The sequence below is a fragment of the Hyperolius riggenbachi genome, chromosome 4 (genome assembly GCF_040937935.1).
Source record: "Hyperolius riggenbachi isolate aHypRig1 chromosome 4, aHypRig1.pri, whole genome shotgun sequence".
NCBI classification, from domain to species: domain Eukaryota; kingdom Metazoa; phylum Chordata; class Amphibia; order Anura; family Hyperoliidae; genus Hyperolius; species Hyperolius riggenbachi.
In genome coordinates, this window is record NC_090649.1 from 177,577,252 (window position 1) to 177,603,974 (window position 26,723).

The 26,723-nt window shown below is 41.4% G+C and overlaps 1 protein-coding gene across 3 annotated transcripts in view; it reads left to right on the forward strand.

Annotated features, from left to right (window-relative positions):
* FNDC3B (fibronectin type III domain containing 3B) overlaps window positions 1-26,723 on the forward strand; it is a 384,210-nt gene that overhangs the window by 324,751 nt on the left and 32,736 nt on the right. For all 3 annotated transcript variants that reach the window (XM_068281036.1, XM_068281037.1, XM_068281038.1), the window contains 2 exons: window positions 2,672-2,952; window positions 22,836-23,048. In XM_068281036.1, coding sequence (XP_068137137.1) covers window positions 2,672-2,952; window positions 22,836-23,048 — 494 coding nt within the window. The remainder of the gene's footprint in view (window positions 1-2,671; window positions 2,953-22,835; window positions 23,049-26,723) is intronic.

Below are 26,723 nucleotides of genomic sequence, written 5' to 3' on the forward strand. Positions count from 1 at the left end.
GTGGGGGAGAGCAGAGCACAAAAACGTCCACGGCCGCATCCCCGCAGTATGCAGTGCCAGCAAGGGTGGTGCTGTACAAGTAGTCTTGTAGATAGGGATAGCTGACTAGTCCAAGCAGGCTTTGTATACAACAACCAGCCAATCGCCGGTAAGGTACATCGCTTGCTGTGATTGGCTGGTATACTGGGAACCACACACAGTACAGCACCAGGATCTATACCTGTTTATACAGTTTAGCACCAGTACATACAGTACAGTATACAAATGTCCAACAGTCAACAGGGGTAGTCTTCTACAGCTAGTATATCACAAAATTTAAATTTTAACTAGAAAAGTTGGGGGTCGTCTTATACGCCCAGTCGTCTTATACGCCGGAATATACGGGTAATATATTTCCGGCTTTACATTTGTCTGTACATTTGTGTATTTCTTATCTACTAATGGTTTTATCTCAATCTCAGTTGTTGAAAATGTGGTTTTCACCATGAAAGCAATTTTCCCAGGTTTATCCTTACTGCATTTTTTCTTGTCTTGTCTATGGCAACTAATTCTGCAAACTATTTTATTCTGAGCTTGAGCTAACTAAATGTAAAAGTTGTCCCTGTAAGTTCCCAGGTTATTAGGCATAAACTAGACAGGAATGCTAGCAGCGTATGCTCTCCTCTCTACTCTACATTGCTATCAAAATTACATATCCAAGTATGCAATCTGAACGGTCTCAATATTTGAAAGTATTACAATGATTAAATTCCTATCATCAAGAGAACTCCAGTGCCACATTAAAAAGTTTGGGTGAAGACGCTTACCACCTCAGATTCACTATTCTGCAGTGGGACAGAATTTCATTATGATTCATCACACTACTTTTATCAATTGCCATGAATCCATAATTTAACTTTATTAAACAACTAGACTTTAGGCCCGTTACAATAACGGCCACTAGGCCTCGGCCCCTCACAATCCCCCTTGTCCCCCCACCCCTTTCGCCACCACTGCAGTATCGCCAGCGCCCGGCCGCCGCACACACATGCAACGGCTGCTGTGCGTACCCGTGCGCACACACGCCCACCCCCTGCCCTCATCCTCCTGTATTGGGTAACGTCCGTGTGCTGTGCATGTGCACTGACAAAAAAACGCAGGGACAGGGGACGCAGGGACACAGAGGTTTTATTCTATAGGATACTGGCCTAGCGGATTGGACTCTTGTAAAAGATACACTCGTGAGTCAGGTGAAAGAGCTATCGGATAGTTTGTGAGGATTTTTCCCCTTTTTGACTAGTCACACCCTACTTGTTTTTTTGTGTTGTACAACTGGTTAACACCTGAAGTGTCAATAAGGATGCAACTTTCCTGGGAGATCAAAGATATCTTTCACAGTGATAAATATTTCAGTTCACCGGATCTGTCTCTTTTCTTTCTTTCCTATATTCTTTCTTTTCTTTTCAATTCTGCTTTTCCATTTTCTATATTTTTCTTTTCTCTTCTTGGTGAGTTTTTTATGAGTACTCACTGCTTATCTCTCTCTTTGCTTGCCTATGATATATTACAATTATTTGGGGCATTGATACAAACATATTGCTCAGGAGCACAGTAGCATGACTGTGAAGTCAATCATTGCAAGTCCAGGCCTAGATAATGCTGATGTCCTAACAAAAAAGATAGACTTGGGTTTTAGGAGATCTTTGGAACATTGAAATGAGGAGTCTGATCACTGGATAAAATGGATGTGTGCTGGAAGGTTGTCCTCCGATAGGCTTATTTCTAGGTGTACCATTTACATAGCTGTGTTTCTTGAAGTAAGCTTGGTAAAAGTCCAGATTGGTTCGAAATGAAACTACAAATACCAATCATCAATTGCGGGTTTATAACATAATAGGTTATTTTCGTGAGGATCTGCTCATTCGATTTGATGAATATATATGATGTTTAAGCAATCTTTTTTGTGTATTGCAATTTTATTTTCCCCTTTTGATTTACCTCTGCTATTGTTTTTAATCTGTTTAGAAAATACTTTTTTTCTGAAAAAAAAAAATACTTGGTTCAAAATGCATTCTTTACATGATAAAATTATTACCTGAAGTTGGACCTTGTCCTAACACTAGTCTAAATCCTAAGTTTCAGTACCTTCCTATCTGAATGGAGATGCAGCAGCACGGTGCCATAGCGGTTAGCGCTCTTGCCTTGCAACGCTGGGTCCCGGCAGGTCAACATCTGTAAGGAGTTTGTATGTTCTCCCCGTGTCTGCGTGAGTTTCCTCCGGGCACTCCGATTTCCTCCCACATTCCAAAAACATACAGATAAGTTAATTGGCTTCCCCCTAAAAATTGGCCCTAGACTTTGATACATGCACTACATGATACATACATAGACATATGACTATGGTAGGGATTAGATTGTGAGCCCTTCTGAGAGACAGTTAGTTATAAGACAATATAAAGACAATATACTCTGGACAGCGCTGCGCAATATGTCGGCGCTATATAAATACTTAAATGAATAGGCTGAGAAAGTGCAACCAACATGGCAAAAAGCTACTATTTTACTGTAATCACATTTATTTCTTTGCAAACATCTTTTGAGCATCTCACATTTTCTTTTACAGTGGTTTGTAGCAGTACTCTAAAGCCTTTTGTCTTGTTTTATTTATTATTCTTGCATTTTTCTTCCACAGGCTGTAAATTTATCTGGAGCTGGACCATTAAGTGACGTCGTGAGTTGCAGAACGCCGGCTTCCGTTCCAGGAGCAGTGCCTAACCTATATGTGACAGAGGGAGCTCATCTAGAATCCTGTACCATACGTTCCTCTGTGTGCCTACTGCTCAGCTGGGATGAGCCTTGCTGCAATGGATCAGACATTGTTTCTTACCACATAGACTTGGGAGACAATAGCCTCACAGTAGGGAATGTATCAAGTTACGTCATTGAGGACCTGCAGCCAGAAGCAACTTACCAGTATGTAGATTTTTATTTCTGCTTCATAAAAAGATAAGCACTTAAAAATATTGGACATAACAAAAGATAAGGCTGACGACAACTATTATTTATATTACCCTGAAGAAATGTTTTTACATTAGATGTTACTTCATATGTTTCAAGTCCAGGGCATGAATGTGGATTGTTTTTTAACTTCTTCACACAAACTGGACGTATATGCGCGTCCAGTTTGTGCCTGTGTGTGGCAAATAGGATGTACAGGCGTGTCCTATCATTCAGCAGCGGGGCGTGCACACGTGCTATCCTGGCCTCTGTGAGAGAGTGGGGATTGGTGAAGGGGAACAAGCTCCCCTGAGCTAATTAAAGTGCCGATAATTAATGAACATGCCCTGAGGCATGTTCATTCATCAAAGTGAAACTAAAACTCGTTCTTAAAAAAAACAAACAAAAAAAGAAACTTCCAGGAGAGTGGTTAACACCATCCAGTGGCCAAAAAGTGTAATTAAAGTGAAAAAATATAAAATTAATTATTGTTGAAACCCTACTGAGCCTTTCCACTCGTATGTCCCTGCAGCGGCGGTTTGCGGCGCATTGGGACCGCCGCAAACCGCCGATCACTGTGCGCCGTTTAGTGGGCATGTAATACTACATGCCCACACAGGTAGTGCCCCCCCAGCCCCATACCAGATGTCCGCGATCCCGGCAGGCAGGAATTGACATTTACATTTAAATGTCACTCCTGTTTCTTTGCCTTTTTTTTTTTTTTTTAATAAAAAATGGTTTCTGATTCATTTTTGCAGATTCCATTCTGCAAATTAAATGAAAAATCCTTGCAGATTAAAGTGAACCTCCAGACTAAAAATCGACTCAGCAGCACTGAAAAGGCTTGGTGTTTCTTTAACAGTTTCACAGCATCAGAAATTTTTTTCTCTTATACAAGCCTCATTTTTAGCTGCACAGAAGAAAACTGCCCGGGCAGTTTTCCCCTTATGCTGTGCAAAGCATGATGGGATTTCTGATGTTGTTGTTCTCGTTCTGCTGTTTTGGTGCAATTTTTTTTTTTTTTACATTTTGAATTTGACATTTGAAGCCTAGTGCGTGCAGCTGGGAGGGGTGATCAGGACACAGGACAGTTGGAACTGTGTCTCATGCTCCCTGTCACCTCCTTTCAACCAAAAAGATGGCTCCCCCCATGACAAAGATGGCAGCCCCCATGAATCACAAACATTTGCCTGTTCTTTTAAAACCGGGTGAGTAAAAGATTATATTACCTATCTATTCTAATTAACATAACTAATGTAACTTAATGACAATATGTTTGTTTAGGCTGAAGTTCCCCTTTAAATTGTATATTTCTTGCAGATTGCCTGCAAAGTTGCACAGAGTATCAATGGAATCCTATGGAATGGACTGGGGGAAAGTGTAAATAGTAGCCAGTATTTTATTGCTAATATGCCCAAAGATACGAAGTACCAAAGATTGCATTGTGTGTAGGGACCGTAAGACATCGGGTGGCGGGCATAAAACCACCTATTATTGCAAAACTTGCTCACGCAGGCCCGGATTACACCCAGGAAACTGTTATTCCATTTACCATACCTTGGCTTTCTCCTCTGCTGCCAGCCAATAGAAGATGCCAAACTGTCCAAATAAGGTATCAAATTAAACGTTGTGTTCTTTAAAATAAGATATACCATGTTATGGTGTTATGTTCCATGTTAAAGTGAGAGAGAGAGTAAGAGGGAGAGCGCATTTCTTAAAAAAAAACCTTTGATCAGAAACGACTTCCTTTAGGAAAGAACTTCGCGTGGAAAGGGTTAACACCCCCTTCATTCTTACCAAGCAGAAACACTTAAAAGAAAGTGACAATTATACATGGAGGTAGGCAGATTCTTTTCATCGCTTTTTCCTGAGTATATATTTATGAGTCCGAGGGGAGTCAACAGCTCACACTGGTGTCAGGAAGTGTATGCCCGCAACTGGGGGAGCCCAATCCCCCACAAGTATATAGAAGAAAACGAGGAGTTGCAGCACACGGCTCTTTATTGAGCAAACAAAGTAGATACAGGCAGCAGACGTTTCGGTTGTTTCCAACCTTCCTCAATGCCCAATGGCATATATATATATATATATATATATATATATATATATATATATATATATATATATATATATATATATTTATACACACACACACACACACACAGTACAGGCCAGACGGTTGGACGCACCTTCTCATTCGAAATGTTTTCTTTATTTTCATGACTATGAACATTGTAGATTCACACTGAAGGCATCCAAGCTAAGAAATTAACACACGTGGAAGTATAGTACATAACAAAAATGTGAGAAACAACTGAAAATTATGTCCAGTTCTATGTTCTTCAAAGTAGCCACCTTTTGCTTTGATTACTGCTTTGCACACTCTTGGCATTCTCTTCTCTTGATGAGCTTCAAGAGGTAGTCACCTGAAATGGTCTTCCAACGCTTCAAGAGGTAGTCACCTGAAATGGTCTTCCAACAGTCTTGAAAGAGTTCCCAGAGATGCTTAGCACTTGTTGGCCCTTTTGCCTTCACTCTGCGGTCCAGCTCACCCCATACCATCTCGATTGGGTTCAGGTCTGGTGACTGTGGAGGCCAGGTCATCTTGCGCAGCACCCCATCACTCTCCTTCCTGGTCAAATAGCCCTTACACAGCCTGGAGGTGTGTTTGGGGTCATTGTCCTGTTGAAAAATAAGTGATGGTCCACGCAAACCGGATGGAATAGCATGCCGCTGCAAGATGCTGTGGTAGCCATGCTGGTTCAGTATGCCTTCAATTTTGAATAAATCCCCAACAGTGTCACCAGCAAAGCACCCCCACACCATCACACCTCCTCCTCCATGCTTCACGGTAGGGACCAGGCATGTAGAGAACATCCGTTCACCTTTTCTGCATCGCACAGTGGTTGGAACCAAAAATCTCAAATTTGGACTCACAGACCAAAGCACAGATTTCCACTGCTCTAATGTCCATTCCTTGTGTTCTTTAGCCCAAACAAGTTTCTTCTGCTTGTTTACTGTCCTTAGCAGTGGTTTCCTAGCAATATTCTACCATGAAGGCCTGATTCACACCGTCTCCTCTTAACAGTTCTTCTAGACCTGCGATTTCTGAGGCTGGGGACTCAGATGAACTTATCCTCCGCAGCAGAGGTGACTCTTGGTCTTTCTCTACTGTGGCGGTCCGCATGTGAGACAGTTTCTTTGTAGCGTTTGATGGTTTTTGAGACTGCACTTTGGGACACTTCCAAAGTTTTTTTTTAATTTTTCGGACTGACTGACCTTCATTTCTTGAAAGTAATGATGGTCACTCATTTTTCGTTACTTAGCTGCTTTTTTCTTGCAACAATACAAATTCTAAAAGTCTATTCAGTAGGACTATCAGCTGTGTATCCACCTGACTTCTCCACAACGCAACTGATGGTCCCAACCCCATTTATAAGGGCTCTTTCACATCAGACAACGCGAACAGGAGCCGTTCTCCTGCACGCGTTGTCTGCCTGCGGCGTGTCGTCGGGTATCTGCGGTGCGACGCAATCAGCGGCGGTAGCTGGTAATTAAACCCGACGGAAAACGCCGGCTCGCGGGTGCGTTGGAGGAAAAACTGCGCCCGGGTGCGTCGGAACCGCAACGCATCGAAACGCAGCGTCGAGTGTGAAAGGTAAAATGAAAGTCTATGGACTTTCATCTTACCTTGGTTAACGCAAACGGCTGCTGTTTGCGTTAACGTACAAAGTCTGCCCTAATGTGAAAGAGCCCTTAGGCAAGAAATCCCACTTATTAAACCTGACAGTGCACACCTGTGAAGTTAAAGCCATTTCAGGTGACTACCTCTTGATGCTCATCAAGAGAATGCCAAGAGTGTGCAAAGCAGTAATCAAAGCAAAAGGTGGCTACTTTGAAGAACCTAGAATATGGCATTTTCAGTTGTTTTACACTGTTTGGTTATTTACTATACTTCCACATGTGTTCATTCATAGTTTGGATGCCTTCAGAGTGAATCTACAATGTTTATAGTCCCTTTGCCTCCCTGCTGATTGGAGGGAAGGGACGCGGGCGGGGACTGGAGCGATTCAGGAGGCGAGGGAGAGCGGAGACTGACATTAGAGAGATAAACACAGCCCGCTGCGATTGTTTTATGGGGTTTCACAGCGCGCGCGCGGGGGGGGGGGGGGGGTGGGGGGGACTTGGGGTCTTTGGAGGAAGCAACAGAGGCTGGGCTCTATAGGCAGACCCAGGCTCTGTATGGGGATTGCGTTGTAAGAACTCCGCCTCTGGTTCTCTTTAAATGTCAGCTTAAGCCACTGTCTGAGTGATAGCAATTACGTGTGACAATCAAGAAAGCGATTAAGTACCAAAACACCATTTATTATTCAGAAGTAACATCTGAAATATTCATAAATATTTTTTTTCATAGAAGAGCAGCAGTCATTTTTCATCTTTTCTCAGTCTGTGTGTAATACTAAGACTGAGAATATGAAGCCTATAGGTAGGCTCCATTCTACACATGCATATTTTGGATTATCTAAGAAGACAATACAAATTTTGAGAAGTATTTTCATAACTGTAAATCACAGTAGCCAAATAGAGCTCAAGCATGTAATAATGAGAATCTAAATTTCCAGGGAAAATCAAACAGTTCTCTTGAGGACAACCATGCCACATGCCTACCCGTATGTCTAGGTGCGCAACACATATTTCCAGTGCTTTGTGTTGCTGTATGGATGTTTGTCTTGATAATTTTCATCTGTATTCTCAAAGGTTCATTCTGGGTTTCATGCTTAAAGGGCATTGATCACCATTTTTAGCACCTACGGCATCTCAATAGCACTTTAAAAATATATGCTAACAATGTGGCTCATTAATAATAAAAAACCTTTAGTTTTATTTCTTCTTTTTACATTTTTAAAGTCTAGTAAAGGCTTTTATCATTTCTAAATTTTTTTAGAAAGTATATGCAGAAGGGGATATAGTGGAGAACTTTTGAAGTGACCGTATATGAAACCCTTTATGCTTATATGGTTTTAATTCCAAAGGCTAGATATATTTTTTATGTATAGATAAATAAATTATCAATTATAAATTGGATACGAGCGCTATTCTCTGTTTTTTGTCTAAAGGCTTTTATCACCCTACTTCTGCGGACGGCAGGGCCTGCCCAACTGCACACATTTCAGACAGAGAAGGACTGATGTAATTATTTTATTGCACAAATTAGCAGAGCGCAAACAAAAGCTTTCATCAGCAGAGTGGTAGCAAGATAGAACACTGTGCTAAAAATAATTTTGAGAAGTCACAGATACTATCTTCACACCTGCCCAGTATAAATAAGGATAGCTAGAAGAGGGGGGAGGGGGGCATGGAATTTCCTGTAGCTGTTAGAAACCAGGAGAAACTGAAGGAAAATGGTGCTTGGTTGCCTCTAAGAATAAAACGCATAACCTGTGTTTTCAGTTTGTACCATTCCTCTCATGTAGCAAATATCTGCTGCTTTCTTCAGCTTGCACGAAGCAGAATAATAACGAGGCAGCGTAATCGTCAATCTCTATTTTATTTTACCTCATTTGTGGTCAAATGTAATTCTTAATAGAGGGAAAGATTAAATTAAACAGCGTTGGAGTCTGTCTGTCTCCAGGATGAATGAAAAACAGACCCTTCACTATTACCATAGCAATTGCTGCCGCGATCACAAGACAATGTAGGGAGATCACTATCACAGTGATAGAGTAAATGGTTACCGCCGACTGACGACTGACACGCCCCCTTCAGGCATGGGCTCTGTATGTATTTCCTAGCCCTGACTTGTGAAAATGCTTGCTGTCTATTGTGTGTGTACACATACTTTTATTTTGGGTATTTTTTTTACATCCTGTGATATTTTATCATTCTGTAGACAGGGGTGTAATAAAATATAAATGCTGATGGAATACAGTTTAAAATACTTCTCAAACTTTAATTTATTTTTAAATGTGGAGTCCTTTTCCATAATTTTGACAGGAAATTTAATTAAAACAAGGCTTTCTGGTAGTTATACATCTGCTATTAAAGGGGCAGTACAGCAAAAAATTGTAAAATGAGAATACATATGGATGCAAATATACACTTGTCCTGTGTTTTTTTTTTTTCTGGTGTAGCTGTGACTTTGAGTACTTGTAATCTAGCAGGTTTTGGATTAGTCCATCTCCTCATTGGGGATTCTCAAACTTTCTTTTGTTTCAAAAGTACTTCCAGGAAAGGACCTAATAAAATGCACACTATTCCGGCACCTGGACTGTGCCACTGCCATTTAAGGAGTGTTTTTTTTTAAATAAAAGAAATCTTTAGAATCACCCATAAGGAGATGGACTAGTCCGAAACTTGTCAGTAGGAGGTTCTAGATCATAATACCAACTGTAAGTGACAGCTGCATAGGAGACAAAATAATTACAGTGCATTTACTAAGGGACAAATGTACATAGGTAATTTAAATTTTACAGTTTGTTTGCCATAGTGCTTCTTTAAAGTCATCAGAGGGACTTAACCCTTTCTATTCTTTTTGAATCACCAACCACACCCTAGCCACCCAGTTTTATTTTTCTGTGTGAATTGGGCGGGGGGTTGGGATAAGGATGATCCCTTACTGTTGTGCCGCTGGGAGCTGGCGGGGTCTCCGCCTCCTCCACTTTTCTCCAATTTACCAAAAAGTCACTGACAACTGGCTTCTCCTTGAATTGGCTGGGGACTCTGGTATGGGGCAATCTATTGTAAGCCATTTAAGGGGACAAATTTAATTGGTACAACATGCTCTGTAAAGCACTGTGGAAAGGTATAAAAACTATATAAATGTATTATAATAATAAAAAGGTTGAATTATAAGTTAGACATGCTTCAACAAATTATAAACATACACCTACCATATTTACGTAGATTACAAAAAATAATACATAATAATTGCAGTGGACTAAATGAGCAATAAAAGGCAGCTCAGAGCAGCATGTTCTTGAAGTAGCTAATTAAATAGTTTAAATAAATATCCCTAATTTTGTGGAAGTCCCATGTTCCATTTTTCTTTGGATGGGTAATAACTGGTGTGTAGTTATATTATATGAAAGAGTTTGAGCTCTTAATGAAATCAAATGTTAATATGCTTTTGTGGCTCTAGCAAATAACACATTTGTAAAAGGCTGATTAGCTGCCCAGTTAAGATCTTTAGCCCTTTTCAAAAATTGTTTTATTTTCTGTTTCACTCAGATAATGAGAACATTTGTTTTATCTAGCAGTGCGCTGAATAACTAAATTGATCTTGTGTTTGAGAAGCTACTGTATTTGAGACATCACACATCCAATGTGAGTTCTGGAGAATATGTCGTCTGGTAGAATAATAAAGGGTTTGAAGGTCACATTGTTTTCCGAGGAGAACAATAATTAACATCGTTCAAAAGTTACATCAGAAATTCAGTCCACAAAGATGTACGTCTGAGTTTTAATTGAAGCTGGGTGGAGTTCAGCCCACATCAAGATTTTTACAGCATTCAAGCTGGAGTTTTTCACATTTTTTTATTCTTGTGATGAATGCAGTATGGTAGCTTTGAGTCAAGGGAGTAAACACCTCAAGATACTTCAAAGCATGCAAGGCATACCACAGTGGCTAAATCCAATATTGTCTCCCCTCTGAAATGTTTTGAATTTGCCTGGGGATTCAATGTAATTCAGTCGAGGCAGTATGACAGAAGGCTCTGGTTTCAAAGGTTTTGAGACGGAGGGATGACCAGAGTATTAGATTCTGCAGAATCTAATAGCCTGGCTTTCAGAATTTATGTCCCTGAAAGCCAGGCTAGCATCCAGAACCACTGGTGTCTTTCTAAACACCAGCAGTTCTGGATGCTAGCCTGGCTTTCAGGGGCATAAAGAGATAATTTGCATATTCATTAGCGGTGCATTGTGGGTAACCACAGATGTTCACTTAAAGCTGAACAACCAAACCAACCTAAGCATTTCTTTTTAATAGGAGGGCTTTTTGGTCTCTTTGAGTCCCCTACGCTCTCCTTGTGGTTTTGAGTCACCCCGAGTTGCTTTGTTACTGTGTAATTTGTTTAATTTAGACTGAAAAGAGCCTATTCAGTCTAAATTAAACATTCAATGGATTTGTCTTCTCATACTTCTAATTACCTTCCAGGTCTTCTGTATCACTCCCAGAGCTCCGCGTCTGCCAGCTTCCGGCATGTTCCCCTGCCCACTTACAGAAAAGTGCCACAACGCTTTCTTTGTCCAAATTAGAGAAAGTGCCACGGAAGCACCACAGCCATTTTCTGCAAGAGAGAGGGGCTACGCACCGGAAGCTGGTGGACACGGGTTACCAGAAGTGATTCACAAAGAACAGTAGGCAATTACAACTTTATATCAGAAGGCGATCTATTAAATGTTTAATTTAGAGCTGCTCACATTTTCTGAGTCTTTTGTAGAGTAGGTCTGATGATTACTTTCTTATAAGAGAATATAAACCATCCAGCTTGCAAGAAAGAGACCCTGAAGCGAAAAAAAAAAGATGATATCATGAATTGGTTGTGTAGTAGGGGTAATTACTAGAACATTGGTAGCAAAAAAAATATTCTCATATTTTTATTTTTAGTTTTACAGCTTTTTTTTTTTTTTTTAGAACAGTGAATCATTCTCTAATACTTGCAGTTTACACATTAATCAGCATTCTAAAAGTTTTTGCAGAACAGGCAGTGAACTTCTGACCTGTCCTGAACTGTTTTCTGTAAAAGAAAAACACAATACAGTTGCGATAACCTAATCAGAAGTCAGAGCTCTCCACGACTTTCAAAGTCACAGAGCTCAATGGCTATTTGCATAGATAACAACTGGAGTTTCTTAACTTTTCCTGTACTGGAAACTGGAGACTTATGACTCTGCTCCTAATGCTTTAGTTCTTAGCTCTACTACACAACCAATTCATTATATCATAATTTTTTTTTGCTTCAGTGTCTCTTTAAGTATTTTTAAATGACAATATAAACAAGCCAGGGCATTTCAGCATGCACTGTGTTGGGCCAAGGTTTAGGTTGCAGTGGTTTAAGAGCAGTACATATTATCTGGCTGCCAGGCAGTTGGGCACAGGGTAAGCCAAATGATGGCTCACCCTGATGCCGCTGAAATTTACGGCGGCGTTAAATACTACCCCCCCTCCGAGTCATGGCAACCCGGAGGGAGAAGTAATACAGGGCCCACCAATTGCTGGAACCCCAAATTACCCATGTGTGCGGCACGGACTGTGGCATTGCAGCTATAGACGCACCATCATCTGGCGCTACGTGACTCAGTCTGTGTGACTAGATGACCTGCTTCAAGTTTAGAAGGATGTTGTGTTAGGTTGTTTACATCCATTGTTCATCTCTACATTGAGTTTATTTGCTATAGAATAAATGCCAATCTGCATAGAGGAGACGTTGTCTTATAAGAAATAGTCATATTTCACAAAGAGCCTTTAAAGAGGGGAGACTGGGTTTTTGGCAAGATGGGTTGCAGAGACCTAAAACTGTGTTAAACAGTTGGAATAGTTTGCTGGCCACATTTCCAATGACCACCCATAGAAATTAGGACTTTTCTTGTTGATGTATTGTTTCAGGTGAAGGATTAGGAAATTTTGTTGCACAAACCATTTTGTAATTTAGCCTCAGATACGTACCTTTGAATGATGGATATTTGGGGCTCCATGACACAATGGAGCCCTTGACCGTAGACACCCCATGAGTAATATCACCTTTCCCTAAGGATGTGAGTGGATTGGGCACAATGCAGGTATATGAACATAGAAGATATTTGCTGCCCACAGATGCACAGGCTGCAGGAAAAGTGCACTGTAGGTCACTCAAACATACCATTAGAAAAAGTAGAAATCCTAAAACCACTCAAGCAGGATCTTAGAATAATGTGGTGCTACTACATTAATGGTCCAAAGAGAATATTATAAAAAATGCAGAAATACTCAAGGCAGCTTTACTACAGGCTCTGAATCAATTTAAAGGGAACCTAAACTGAGAATGATATGGATTTGTCCCTTTAAAATAATACCAGTTGCCTGACTCTCTTGTTGATCCTGTGTCTCTAATACTTTTAGCCACAGCCCCTCATCAAGCATGCAGATCAGGTGCTCTGACTGAAGTCAGACTGGATTAGCTGCATGCTTGTTTCAGGTTTGTGATTCCGCCCCTATTGCAGCCAAAGAGGTCAGCAGGGCTGCCAAGCAACTAGTATTGTTTAGAAGGAAACCTCTGCATCCCCCTCAGTTAAGGTTCCCTTTAAGTACAAATGACTGGCTGTTACAGGGGCAGACTTGGGGTATACTTGGCTAATGAGTTTCTGGGCCCCATTGCAGCCACTATATCTACAATGCCCATTGCAACATCCCTACTTTCAGTTTCGATTCACTGTCCTAAAGTTTTGGTTTTTTTTTTCTTTTGCAGCTAGTTTTTGGAGAGAATTGCTGCCTTTAGATGTAAAATTTTGCCTTCGTATCTTTGTAAACACACCCTTTAATATTTTTTTTCTACACAAATGTTTGGATTTCCTCTACATCCCTTTGCAGTTATTGCCGTTTTATCGTACATTTTTTTTGTATTTTAGACTATTCGTTCTAGAAGAATAGTCTACATAATGAATGAGCCAGGCTGCTTTGACAGATGAGTTAATCTGTGCTTTAGATATGAATGCTTTTACAATATCCCAACAGAGTTGGGCTGCATGAAAATGCAGGTCAGCAGCCAAAAAATGCAGCAGACTAGTATTCATAAGCTTACTACAGCCGAATGTTTGATTAGTATTGTTTTACCATTTATTTCTTATATTGATTAGTATTATTTTTACAATGAATTACATTTTTGCACTAGCAAACATTGAAAATGAAGTCTGGTGTGAAAAAGCCCTTAATCATCTGGGAATGATCTTACCGATCCATTCTCATGTCACCCCGTTGATGATTAATTCACTGGTGAGATATTTTTCTGGTCTAGGAGCTCTGTCGAGACTGCAAATAGACTCTGCATTGCCATGTTTATGTTATTAGGTCAGAAATATTATCCTTCATGTATTTATGGCATTTTCTAGAGTTCAGAAGTTAGCAGAGTTCGCTAGTCAGTAGTTAGCCTCTTAGACTTTGTTTAGAAGCTGCAGTGGGAAAAGGAGAAGAATGTTCCATCAATAATAGAAATGAAAAATGGTAATATACGGTACTTCTTAAATGTCTTAATAAATCACAAAAATAAATTACAAAAATTGTCCATTTTGGCAACAGTCATGAACTGCAAAAGTGTCTTTTTTATTTTATGTGTACATTCGACTGCATGTAAGTAGTGGTTCTTATTACGTATAGCCATTACTTTGCAGTATTTGCTGTAACGTTTTTGTCATTTGAATTCCCTGCCATTTCTCTAGAGGTCCTGTTTCATTACAAGTTATATTTTAACTATTTATAATAGAACTTACATTTTCTGTAATCAATGCTTTTAGCATATTTTTTTCTAAACTTTATTAGGAGACTTGATTTCTTTAAATGTATTTAACTGTAGCATAGGAAACTGGTTCTATGGTGGTGCAAAATGCAGTGGTCATTACCTCTGTACAACCAGTACTCTGTAACTCCTTGCAAGGCAGACAAACCAGACAACTGGTCCTCCATATGTAGCCTTTGGCCATATTTTCTAACAAAAAGATATTATGACTTTTTAAAAATGTATTTACTGATACATTTCTTAATTCTGATACAATTTCCTTAAAGAGAGTCTGGAGCGAGAATAAATCTCGCTTCAGACCTCATAGTTAGCAGGGGCATGTGTGCCCCTGCTAAACCGCCGCTATCCCGCGGCTTAATGGGGGTCCCTTCACCCCCAAATCCCCTCCGTAAAGCAGGGGAGCGCTTCCGCATTGGGGCAGGGCTAACCGCCTCAGCCCTGCCCCACGCGCGTCTGTCAGACGCATATCTCCGCCTCTCCCCCGCCCCTCTCAGTCTTCCTTCACTGAGAGGGGCGGAGGAGAGGCGGCGATGCGCGTCTGATAGACGCGACTGGAGGCAGGGCTGCAGCCATTAGCCCTGCCTCCAGGAAGGGAAGATTTATGACCAAGACTACGACCAAGTCTTGCAGGGGTGGGTTTGGGGGTGAAGGAACCCCCGTTTAGCGGCGCGATAGCGGCGGTTTAGCAGGGGCACACATGCCCCTGCTAACTATGAGCTCTGAAGCGAGATTTATTCTTGCTTCAGAGTCTCTTTAACACAAACCGGAACTTGAAAATAAACATCACACATCTCCAGCATAGTGAGCTGATCAATCTTTTTTTTTTTCTCTCCCACATCCTGTTTGTCCACTGTGATCAATAGAATTCTCCATCCTCCATTTTCAAAATGGTTCGGATCCTGTAACATTTTCTGGGTCAGCTCTCAGTTCAAGCCTGACTTAACGCATACATATGAATTGGCTGCCAGGAGACTTGGGCACAGGATATAGCCGGTATGCCTTATCCTGCTTCTGCACACGTTCCCAGCGGCTTCGGCTTCCAGCTATTGCTGGAAGGCGAATTAGTGTTTTAGAAGCAATTTCAGCTCTGTCTTCCTACGGCACCGAAGTTACTGACTGTCCGCCGCTATAGCCGTATTCCCTATTATGTCCTATGGTGGCACTGGCTGTGCCCAAATCTCCTGTGCTGTAATCACAGCGCTCAGACTTGAGGGCAACCATAGAGCTAATGTCTATAGCGGCAACGCTGGATTTGGAATGTAATTCAGATGCCCCAGTATGAGCAGCCCCTACTCCCATACAGGGCTGAATCCACTCTTCCTCCCTTTGCAGGCAGTTGCAAGCAGAGCATATGACAGGCTCACCTGATTGCAGATTCCAGCACCGATCTCCATGACCACAGCCGCATCATGTGACCCACTGGCACATACTGATGGCAGTCACATGACACCCCTTTAGTCATGGAGATTGGCGCTGAACGCTACATTTGGCTGAGCCCGTCATACGCTCCTCACCACAGGCAATGTTTAGCAGATAACCAGCACTTCCAGCACCTTCACTATATGCCACACTAACGAGGCACACTGTTACATATGTAATTTTGTTTCCATTACTGTTCCCCTAATATTCTGCCAACTCTGCTGTATGTGGAGGTTGTCTGGGCAACCCGGCATGACAGGTTTTCATTTGTCTGGCATTGTAAACCACATTGTGTCACCAGCAGCCTGCTGTACCTGGGAGCACACAGGCACGGGCATGCATCTCTCTACAGCTGCACACAGCTATGCACCCAGTATCCCCTTCTAGTTGCAGTACAGCCACTTCATCTGCCTGTAACAGGCCTCTTTATCCAGGCTCACCATCATTCTGGACCCAGGCTGGGGCTCCTCTCTTACCACCGGAGCAGACAAGGCTCTTCACTTGCTCCACAGTGCCACAGAGATGATGGGTGGTATGCTGTGTGCTGTCAGTAAAACATGTACAGTGCCAAAAGATTACTGGGGGATAGGAGGAGCCAAACATTGCTGGTGACATTGCACCAGCAGCGTCCTGACTGGGGGGGGGGGGGGGCGCTAACTATAACTGGGCACACGCGCTTGCAGAGAGAGAGAGGAGTGAGGCGCTAAATCCGGGCCTGCATCGGCGGGCCAGATGAAAAAGACAAACGTGCCGGGTACAGCCCACAGGCTGTAGTTTGCCCGCCCCTGTACTAATGCTTCACCTAACCTATCTTCTCACACTTACCCCTCCCTCAACCTACTCCTAACACTGACCTACCAATGGCTAACACTGACACTACCTTTAATCAATTGTGTTGCGCAGGGCTTAAAAAAATACTCCAACTCTGACTCTTCAGTTTATGAAACAACCGACTCTGACTCCCAAGTACGCAAATACTTAGTCTAATACTTACCAGGGCTGTGGAGTTGGTACAAAAATCATTTGAATCCTCAGTTTTATGAAACCACCGATTCCGATTCCAGGTACCCAAAATCGCTTAGACTCCACAGCTCTGGTGTTGTGCTGCACTGCATTGCATCGTGTTTTGGCATCCACAAAAAAGCATGCAGCATGCTTTTTTGTGGATGCCAAAACATGTCGCATTAAAACACAGCAAGTGTAAAAGGGCCCTTACGCCCACTACCGCTATCTGTTGCTCTGCTGCTATCTGCACTGTCCCTTTGCAGCTACTTTTCATTTCCTGTCATTCATTTCCTGTGTGATCTTACCAGAATATCTTTATTATGCCCTTTCTAAGTGCCATGGTAGTTTTCCTTTAACCCGTGTTCTAAGGAATGCAAAATCCCGCTCTTATACTTGTCTTAAAGGGAATATCCAGGCAAAAAAAAAATGAGTTTCACTTACCTGGGGCTTCTACCAGCCCCATGCAGCCATCCTGTGCCCTCGTAGTCACTCACTGCTGCTCCGGTCCCCCGGAACCACTAACGCGTAAAAATGTATGTGTTAATGTTCCTGCACTAGCGGGAATGCGTAAAAATGTACGCAAGCGGCCCGCCGACCTCCGAGGTCGGCAAGCTGACAGCGGGGGACTGGAGCAGCAGTGATTGACTACGAGGGCACAGGATGGTTGCATGGGGCTGTTAGAAGCCCCAGGTAAGTGAAACTCATTTTTTTTTTTGCCTGGATATTCCCTTTAACTCTCTGTTATATGCATAAACATGATTTGAATATTAGTTACCTACCTATCAGCCATTGTTTGATGTGAAAGTGCACTAGGTTTTACAATGGAATAACAACTCCATTGTAAGGAATTCCATAGGGAAACCGTAGGCATTCTGGAAAGCAGCATATGTGGTTTTGTGTGTGTCTAATAATTTAAGTGCCACATTTCCCTGGTGTGTAATTTAGGGAGGAAGAGACACGTATCATTATGTAGCAAGGCAATACAAAAAGGTCTGATGTAGAGTAAATCATATATATTAATACTGAGTATAAATCGGCCATAACTAAATGCAGTGATGGGAGTCTGGATGTAATTTGCACCAAAGTTGTAAGAAATAACAGGTGATTTAACCTGAACCTGTACATAAAAAAGCATGTGTAAGCAGTAAAGATGCACCACCTGCCACTATAATAGTATACCTCCCGTGAGTTTTGCATTTGCTCAAAATTGAGTTTCATTTGCTTTATTCATTATTACAAGATGTACTGCGATCCCTTTTATTTAATGGCAGAATGTTTGTCTTGTGTGATTTTTAGGCTGTGTTCCCACTAGAATGGAGAACTGACTTATTTTATCCATTCTCCGCACATTGCTACACGGACAGTGAACAAGCTGGCTCCCATTTTATAAATAGGAGCCGTTCACACAAGAAATAGTTGTCATGTAGTTCATTTACGTAATAATCTACCAGCTATGGCTGTGCCCATTTCAAGCTATATTAGCTCCCATACCCAGGAGTAGTGGCTGGTAGTGTGCTGGCAGTGGTGGCTGGCAGTGATCCAGTGAGCATGTAGGTACTACTGAGTTTTTTTAACAGCCCATTATGCCTGTATACATTTTTTGTTTTCATTTGTTCATCTTGCTAGAGCAAGTTATTGCCCCTCCCACAAAGCACTTTACCCATAGCTGATGTTCACACTAACTCTTCAAGCACCCTTCTTTTCCATTGGTGGTGCCTGGCGATTTCAGGGGTGGATGATCAGCTTCCACTCTGGCCCACGAGTACAGGAGTTTTTTGACTACCATAAGAGCCATTTTGTACAAGCAGTATGTTGCAATCTAATTCTGATCACTTGCAGATGGTAAAATGGTACATTTCCACTAGTGCAATGCATTTGAGGCGAGATTTTTCCCCAACATAAATGTTGGTCCTGATGAATTTTTCCTTTGCTTAAGATCCTGTACAAAGTGTAGGAGCACAGGAAAATGACATAGCAATCACAGTGGTACGTGATTTTTTTTTTTTTTTGTGATTTGGCAGGTAAAATGTTTCCGTCCCATTCTGCTATTCTAAACACACTGCATCACATCGTACGTGCTGTAATGGGTAGATAGTTAAACATGACCACATTGCTGTGCAATCACAACTGAAATAACGTTTCTTACTAGAATACAGCCCTTAGTGTAAAAAGTAAAACACCAGTAGCTAATTCCTCTCCTCTGTTCATAGAAACATTAGGGCTTTTTTGTGAGACTGATGGGTTTGATATCTTTGACCCCTGGTTTGAGTGAAGCCTCTTCAGACCTTGATAGCTCTCTGCCTTATTGCAAGATAGCCCTCAATGCTGAGAAGCATTGAGCGTTGGTAAAAAGAGCTTAGGAGGACCTGCAAGCCTGCTTATCCTTTTCTGATTTATCTGCCCCTGTGCCTGGGAATAGAAGTTATAGCTCATGAAGGCAACTTGCACCTTGTGGGGGTTTTTTGTTTTTTTTTAAATAATCTTGGAAAGCTCCTGCTGTGCAGTAACTTAGCTTCTGGGCTTAAGCCCCATACACACGCTTGATTGAAACTGGCTGAGGCAGCCAATAATGACCAAATCAGTTGATGATCCTGCGTGTGTAGTCCCCGACTTCCACCCTGCAAGCAATCCGATTGGTGATCAACTAGGCTGAGCAATGCTGACAACTTTTCACCGCCACTCGCCCTGCCTGCTGCATGACATCCCATGTGCACCGCTCTGTCAGCCCATCCCCCCCCCCCAACATAGAACAGAACTCAGCGTCTGTACAGTGTTGGCATAGCGATATCGATGGGCACCATCAGACATTTGAGTATGGACCTTTATATTTGTGCATCAGACAATGAGTGTTCTGGAAGTGATACTGCACCTTTTCCTACATAAGATCATTTTTAAGATGAGATCATTTTTTCAATAATTATGAGGTTTAAGTGTCCAGTTACATGCAATATCAGTAATGCGCAAGGTACTATTGCGAATCATTCACTTGTGTGTCAGTATTTTGTGCATAAAGCTGAAACTGCTTTTTGCTCAAATATTTTATGGACCACATGAAACGCTGTCTAAATTGTTTATATAGTCCAGCCCTGGCTTTGTAACAATGTTTAAAAACTACATTGATTTACTATAGTATTTAGATTAGAGTGAAGGCAACAAGAATCTTCCTGCAACTATTAGGAGTTACACAATATCCAGTGTATTTTTGCCCATTAACCAAGCTTTTAAAACATTGTGATCAATGAAAACTGTTTGTTTATTTATTTATGTAATTTATTAAAAGGCTGATCTGTTCCTTTATTTGCAGTGTCACAACAGATAAATATTTAATTTTGTGTACCGGTTCTTTACTTCTAGAGAATATTATTCTCAGTGTTTAAAAGTTTTATATTTTCCATCATTTAGTGTACCCAAGTGTCTTATTCAAATGTAACTTTAGAGGCACATCCCCCATATGTCTTGCCCTTATAATAAGTGAACCTTTATGCTGAAACATATTATATCCTATCAAAACCTGTTTGCTTTTGAAGCTGAAACACATTGGCCCAAATACAATTTGTGTTCTCTTGAGTTTTCTACTAGGTAATATTTTCACACCTTGTCAATAAAATGCCCTTTAAACCATGAGCAAGTGAGAAGTGAGAGTACCTTTTCACCTACTTTTTGGTACTTTTCTGATTGCAAAGTGCTGAAAAGTAATTTTTAAAAGAAGTTGAAAAATTATCTTCTAGGAAGAAACTTAGTAGAAAAAGTTATTTGCATATGGGCCATTGTGGCTGTGACTTTAATGGTGATGGCGGGATAGATAATGGTATAGGTGATGGCGGGATAGATAATGGTATAGGTGATGGTGGGGTAAATGATGGGATAGATGATTGTGTAGGTGATAGTTGGATGGGTTATGGTGTAGGTGATGGGTGGGATAGGTGATGGTGGGATAGGTGATGGTGGGATAGGTGATGGTGGGATAGGTGATGGTGGGATAGGTGATGGTGGGATAGGTGATGGTGGGATAGGTGATGGTGGGATAGGTGATGGTTGGATAGGTGATGGTGGGATAAATGATGGTGTAGGTGATGGTGGGACAGGGCAAGGAGATGGGACAGTTCACTGGGTGCTATTTAATTTAACTAAAATGGTTTATTCACTGCCAATTATGATGTACTGTATAGTACACAATTAACGTTATGAAATGCTTTTTGAATTACTGACCCAGAGCAAGCATAAAAATAAGGTATCTGACACCATTGGCTGGTAAATCAGGTTATTTGAGCATGCATTCTTTGGCTTAAATTGGGCTTCGTGATAGAGCCTAGAGAAAAATTGTGGCTCAGCTATGTCCAGTGCTTGATTCAAAGTGCGTAGTCCAGTCCGCACACTGTGTGAACCATGTTCAAATCTTTTGTGCACCTTCTTGCATTAGGAATAAAGATTTGAACAGCATAAACATGGCTTGTGGACTTGACTATGCCCGTTACATTGATTGAGGCATGTCATCCCTCAGTTCACAGTCCTGCACCTGTTTGCAGGTGTGGAACTGGAACTGTTACTATTGAGCTGTGCTTGATTTAGGCATCGGCACTCAGCTGATGTAAAGCAAAGTGTTGGGTTTTACTCATTGCAAGTAACCCCGTTATGCTTGGGATGATGGTGATCATTACTACACTGTTCCTCACCCTCTGCCCAGACACCTCTCATCACTATGGCTGGGAAAGAAAGCCTGAAGCAAAAATAAACTTATGAGATAATGAATTGTATGTGTAGCACAGCTAAGAAATAGAACATTAGCAGCAAAGAAAAGAGTCTCCCCTTTTTATTCTATACTTTTGTGTTCAGGCTTACAGTGGTTAACATATCGATTTCTGTGTCAGACCTCCTTTGTTTGGGTTGGAGGTGTTCATGGTCCAAGTTCTGGATCACATTAATGATTATATTGGTGTTGTTAGTTATATCTCCTTTTTGTAGATCGGCTTGCAATGATACCTGCTTACTATGAATGCGGGACTTTGGTGTGCAATTTATCGTCAGGTTGATCACAACAACCGTGGCAACGTTTTGCTGTATTCACAAGAGCGATTTATACCGTGTCCTTATCGTTATGACCACATTGTATCAGTATGCTCATTGTGTTATTAGACTTGTACCTCATTGGCCTCAATTCACTGAGCTTATCTCCTGTCTTTAATAACTCTTCTAGAGTTGTTACCATGGTGATAAGGCATGTAGTATTCAGGAAACATTTTACCTCAAGCAAACCTAAAGTTACCGCTTCTATCTTTAAGTTAACTCTTTAATCCTTAAAATAACTCCAGAGTTAAAGACAGGCTGTTAATTAACTGCATGTGAAAATAACTACAGAGGAGGTAACTTAACTACAGAGGAGGTAAATTAACTACAGAAGAGGTAACGTAAGGAATGAAGAGTTAAGATAACTCTCTTACTAGTGGAGGTAAGTTTTCTCTTGCCTTATTATCTCCAGCATGATCTTAGTGAATTGAGGCCATTATCATTTAACACACTTATTGTTATGTTTAAAAACTTTAACTTAAAATCAATAAATATTTATTGAAACAGAAAAGAGTCTCCTATTGGTTTCTAGTACAGGAAGAGTTAAGAAACTTTAGCTGTTATCTATGCAAAAGAGCTTCTCTGAGCTGTTCCACCCAAATTGGGTCGAAGACTGTCCTGTTTTCTGAAGCACTTAAACAACCAAGACATAGTGAGAGACAGGTTGAGATAGGGTTTTACTGCAGGAAAGTTCAAAGGGTAATTGGCTCTGCTCTGTTTTATAAATCTTGTGCTACAGCCCATGGATCTGTACCTTCACCACTATGTACCTGTTTTCTATAGGATCTTTTGTTCTTTCTCATTATAAACTACAATTATGCTGTTCTGCTTGTAGCCGTGTCACAAGTAGACTTTGCTTATGTGTCTATTGGTGTTCTCTTGTAGAATCCGGATCCAGGCAGTGAATGAGATCGGTGCTGGACCATTCAGTCATACCATTAGCGTAAAGACAAGTCCTCTTCCTCCCCTGCCCCCTCGGTTGGAGTGTGCAGCCGCTGGACCCCAGAGCCTCAAACTGAAATGGGGAGAAAGTAGTACGAAACTCCAACCATTGGATGATGTTATTTTCATCCTTCAGATAGAGGATAAAAATAAAAGGTATGTTTATAATTTTGTCCTTCAAGTTAAGTTTTATGTCATTGTGTTCCCTCATTTGTAAACAGTAATAATATGTTTATAATAAACTAAGTACCACTTTTTCTTTTTGTGATTTAATCATGGTGAGCATCATTTTTCCTTAAGTACATAAAAAAAGAAAAGGCATAAGAGGCTACTTTTTCCATCTTTCATTTATATGGAAATTTGGTATTTATCTTAAGATCTTACATTATGGGAAAATGTTCCTGTGGTATCATCCTGTAACCATAATCCTTATGAAATGATTGAAGAGGGCAGTTTCTGCCAGGAAGCTCCACATCTTCAATCACCGGCACTTCACATCAGGCAATAGTGAGCTCATACAGCAAACGTTCATGCTAGACAAACTGTCAGCGGAGCTCAGAAAGCACATATATTGAAAACTTACTCATGCAGCTGTTAACCTCCTAAATGGTGTGCCGACACTGTGTCGGGCAACAACATTTTGCTGAAAGCGGTATGCCTGACAGTGTCGGGCATGCCGCTCAGAAGGTTTTGCAAGGAATCCGTGTCCCCCAGTATAGGTTAGCTATGTGTAAGGGCTCCAGTATAAGTTAGCTATCAATACCAGACCTAGTATAGGTTCTCCCGACCCCACCGATTCCCCCCTCCCCCGATCCAGGCAATGCTACTTACAGTGCCTCTTTTCAGCTATCCCTGCATCCTCCCCGCGCAGCTTTGGTATTGTCTAAGGGGATGATCAGGACAGAGTGTGAAGTTGTCTATGACGTCATGAGTGGTCCTTTCGGTGGAGCTAGCGTCCCATGTATAGATTGATGTGAGTTGCTGTTTCATTTACAGGCCTGTTAGAGGTGCACATACATTTACTGTCCGCCGGCTCCCACTGGGTTTGAGGGATTGACTGTTTGAAACTGAGATATTTGTCATGGCTGGCATAGGTGCTCTAACCGGATGCAACCACATGTATTGGTCGTACCTAGGGACTTTGTCAGGTGGCCCCTAATGGTATCAGTCAAGGCAGAAAAGCAGGCTGCACATCAGTCAGTTATCAGTCACTCAACTGCGCTTACATACGTCCAACTTGTCGTTCAAATGACAAGTCGGACGACAAGTTGGGCAGAAAATCAGGACTTATGCATGTTCCTTAAACAAATTTCCCCTTATTTGTTGCTCTATGTTTATCATTCATGTGCAGATTTTATCAGCACTTCAGCGAACTCTGAGCAGAAGAAACCCAGAGCCAGGGTTTAGCTGTAAAGAAATGGACTGTAAGCCGTTTTCCTAAAAACAACAATGCTTGTATACAGCATGTTTTATCAGAATCTCTTTGAAAATCATGAACCTCACTTAAACAGAAGCTTCACTGAGTGTATCTTAATGATTAAAATTGCTTATATTTTAAAGTATTCATTTATAAATTATTTAGCCAATGTTTGCCCATTGTAAAATTCTTAATCTCCCTAATTTACTTCCTTAAATTTATCACAGGTGGCAACATCTTTACTGCTGGCAAGGTGCATGCATCATTGCTGAATGTTTTTTGTTGTGTGTTCCAAAGCGAGTAGACACAACACTTGGTCTTCCAGAGAGCTCTGGGTCAGAAGGTTGCTTAACTAAATAGCCTAGGCTAAACATCACTGTTATGGCCCATACTCACGGCTACAATTGTCGTCCGTGAGTATGAGGCGTTGCACGGGCGCGCACCCCGAACCGTCGCTCGTCGTTGATGTCTCCAGGCAATTGGCGCGGTCAATCGCCTGGCGACAGTTGCCGCCGCAACTCCGCCGCAACTGTCGCTAGTCCGCGTGAGTATGCGGACTAGCGACAGCAACATAATTGAAAATAGACGGCGCTTCCGGCGAGGGGGAGTAAGAGGGGGAGGAACATCGGCGACAACTTCCGTCGCACAGCTGATCCCTCTTCCGCGTGTGTACGCAGAGGGACCTGGCGACGAGCTGTCGCCGGCCTGTCGTGCACACGCTCACGTGTGCTGGCAACAGGCCACTTATGTAGCCTGTGAGTATGGGCCATTAGGGTCGGGTTACATACCACTATGCAGCAATATATACATATAGGCTGAACCAGGATAATTAATGTAAATTGGGTATCCTTAAAGTGTACCAGAGACTCCATAAAAGTAAGATTTCATCAGCACTGCTAAGTCGCGCCACTCAGGGTGTTCTGTGCATGCACGGAGGTCCGCACATGCACAGAAGACACCGACTGACCCAGTTACTGGGGCTGATTGCGGCTGAATGGAGGCACGCGGGAGGACGGTGAGCGGTGATTATGGGGCTGAAGGAAGCCACGGGTAAGTATCAAATCTTTCTTTTATGGTGTCTCTGGTTTCCTTCAATAATGTTTTACATTCTACTATATGTGGCTGCATTGCCTTTTTAAGTGTAAGTACACAACCGTTTAAGTGAGTTAATCTTCTAGGATGTACCCAAAACTCCTTATGAGAGTTTTTCCTGTCTAAACAACAAGCCAGAGAAATATTTACATAAATATTTCTCTGGCTTGTTGTTTAGGCAGGTAATATTTTTTTCCCCCATAAATGGTGCGTTTGTTGCAAAGTTCTGTACTTTTGTAGCTAGCTGCAGTTTCTTACAAAGAAATATATGCTGATGAAACTGATTTGGCATTCAGATTGGATCTGTTACCTAAAATATATTTTGGATTAATCATCATTATTTTGGATATTATCATTATTCATAAAACTAGTGTAAATGACCATAACGTTTTTTTTTTAAGCACAAATTGAAATACCATGAACTGAAGTAGCCAGTTTACTTTTATTGATGGACAGACATCACGAATTCAGCCGGTTCTTGGTAAGACTGATACTCTGTGTTAAGAGAAACTCAGTGGAAATAGGGTTTAATTAATCATCAGTGGTCTTCATCGCGAGTTTCTCATTAACTTTCAAATGACCTCTTAAAGTGTGAGCTGTAGTTGAAATGGCAGTTAGTTTTAACTCTTTATTAAAACAATTTCCTTCGAGACTAACTGAACAACACGTGTGCTTTTACTTTAGAATTTTTGATTTAACATAAAACATGCTAGCCCCTGTTAGCTCTGACAGGGGCAAGCTTCTTCCAACTCCAACACTATTTGTGATGCACGGCCGTGCACCTCATTGGCGCCCACACCTGCCACCTCCCGACACCCAGGTACAGCACTTTAGCACCAGCAAGAATACTTTGTATCATCACCATGCTGCATGTCAGATCTTATTGCATGTTGTGACACTCATGCATTTTTTTATACTTTTTTGCACTGCTTTTTTATGCTGACATCATTATTATTATTATTATTTATTAGATTTATATAGCGCCAACATATTATGCAGCGCTGTACAATAAATAGGGTTACAGACAATGATAACAGGGGTGACAGAACAATACAGGTAATAGACAATACATACAACAATACAGGTAATAGCAAAAAGATACACAACACAATGCAGACGGTAGTACAATGCCAGAATATACACTGGAGTGGTAGTGGTAAAAATTACAAGTTCCAAATTCTGGGTAAAGTGCACACAATCAAGTATGATACACAAGGGGAGAGGGCCCTGCCAAAGGCTTACAATCTAGAAGGAGGGGTTGGTGACACAAAAGGAGGGGGTGCAGCAAGAAATTATTGGCAGAAAGGATTAGGGCAGTGTTG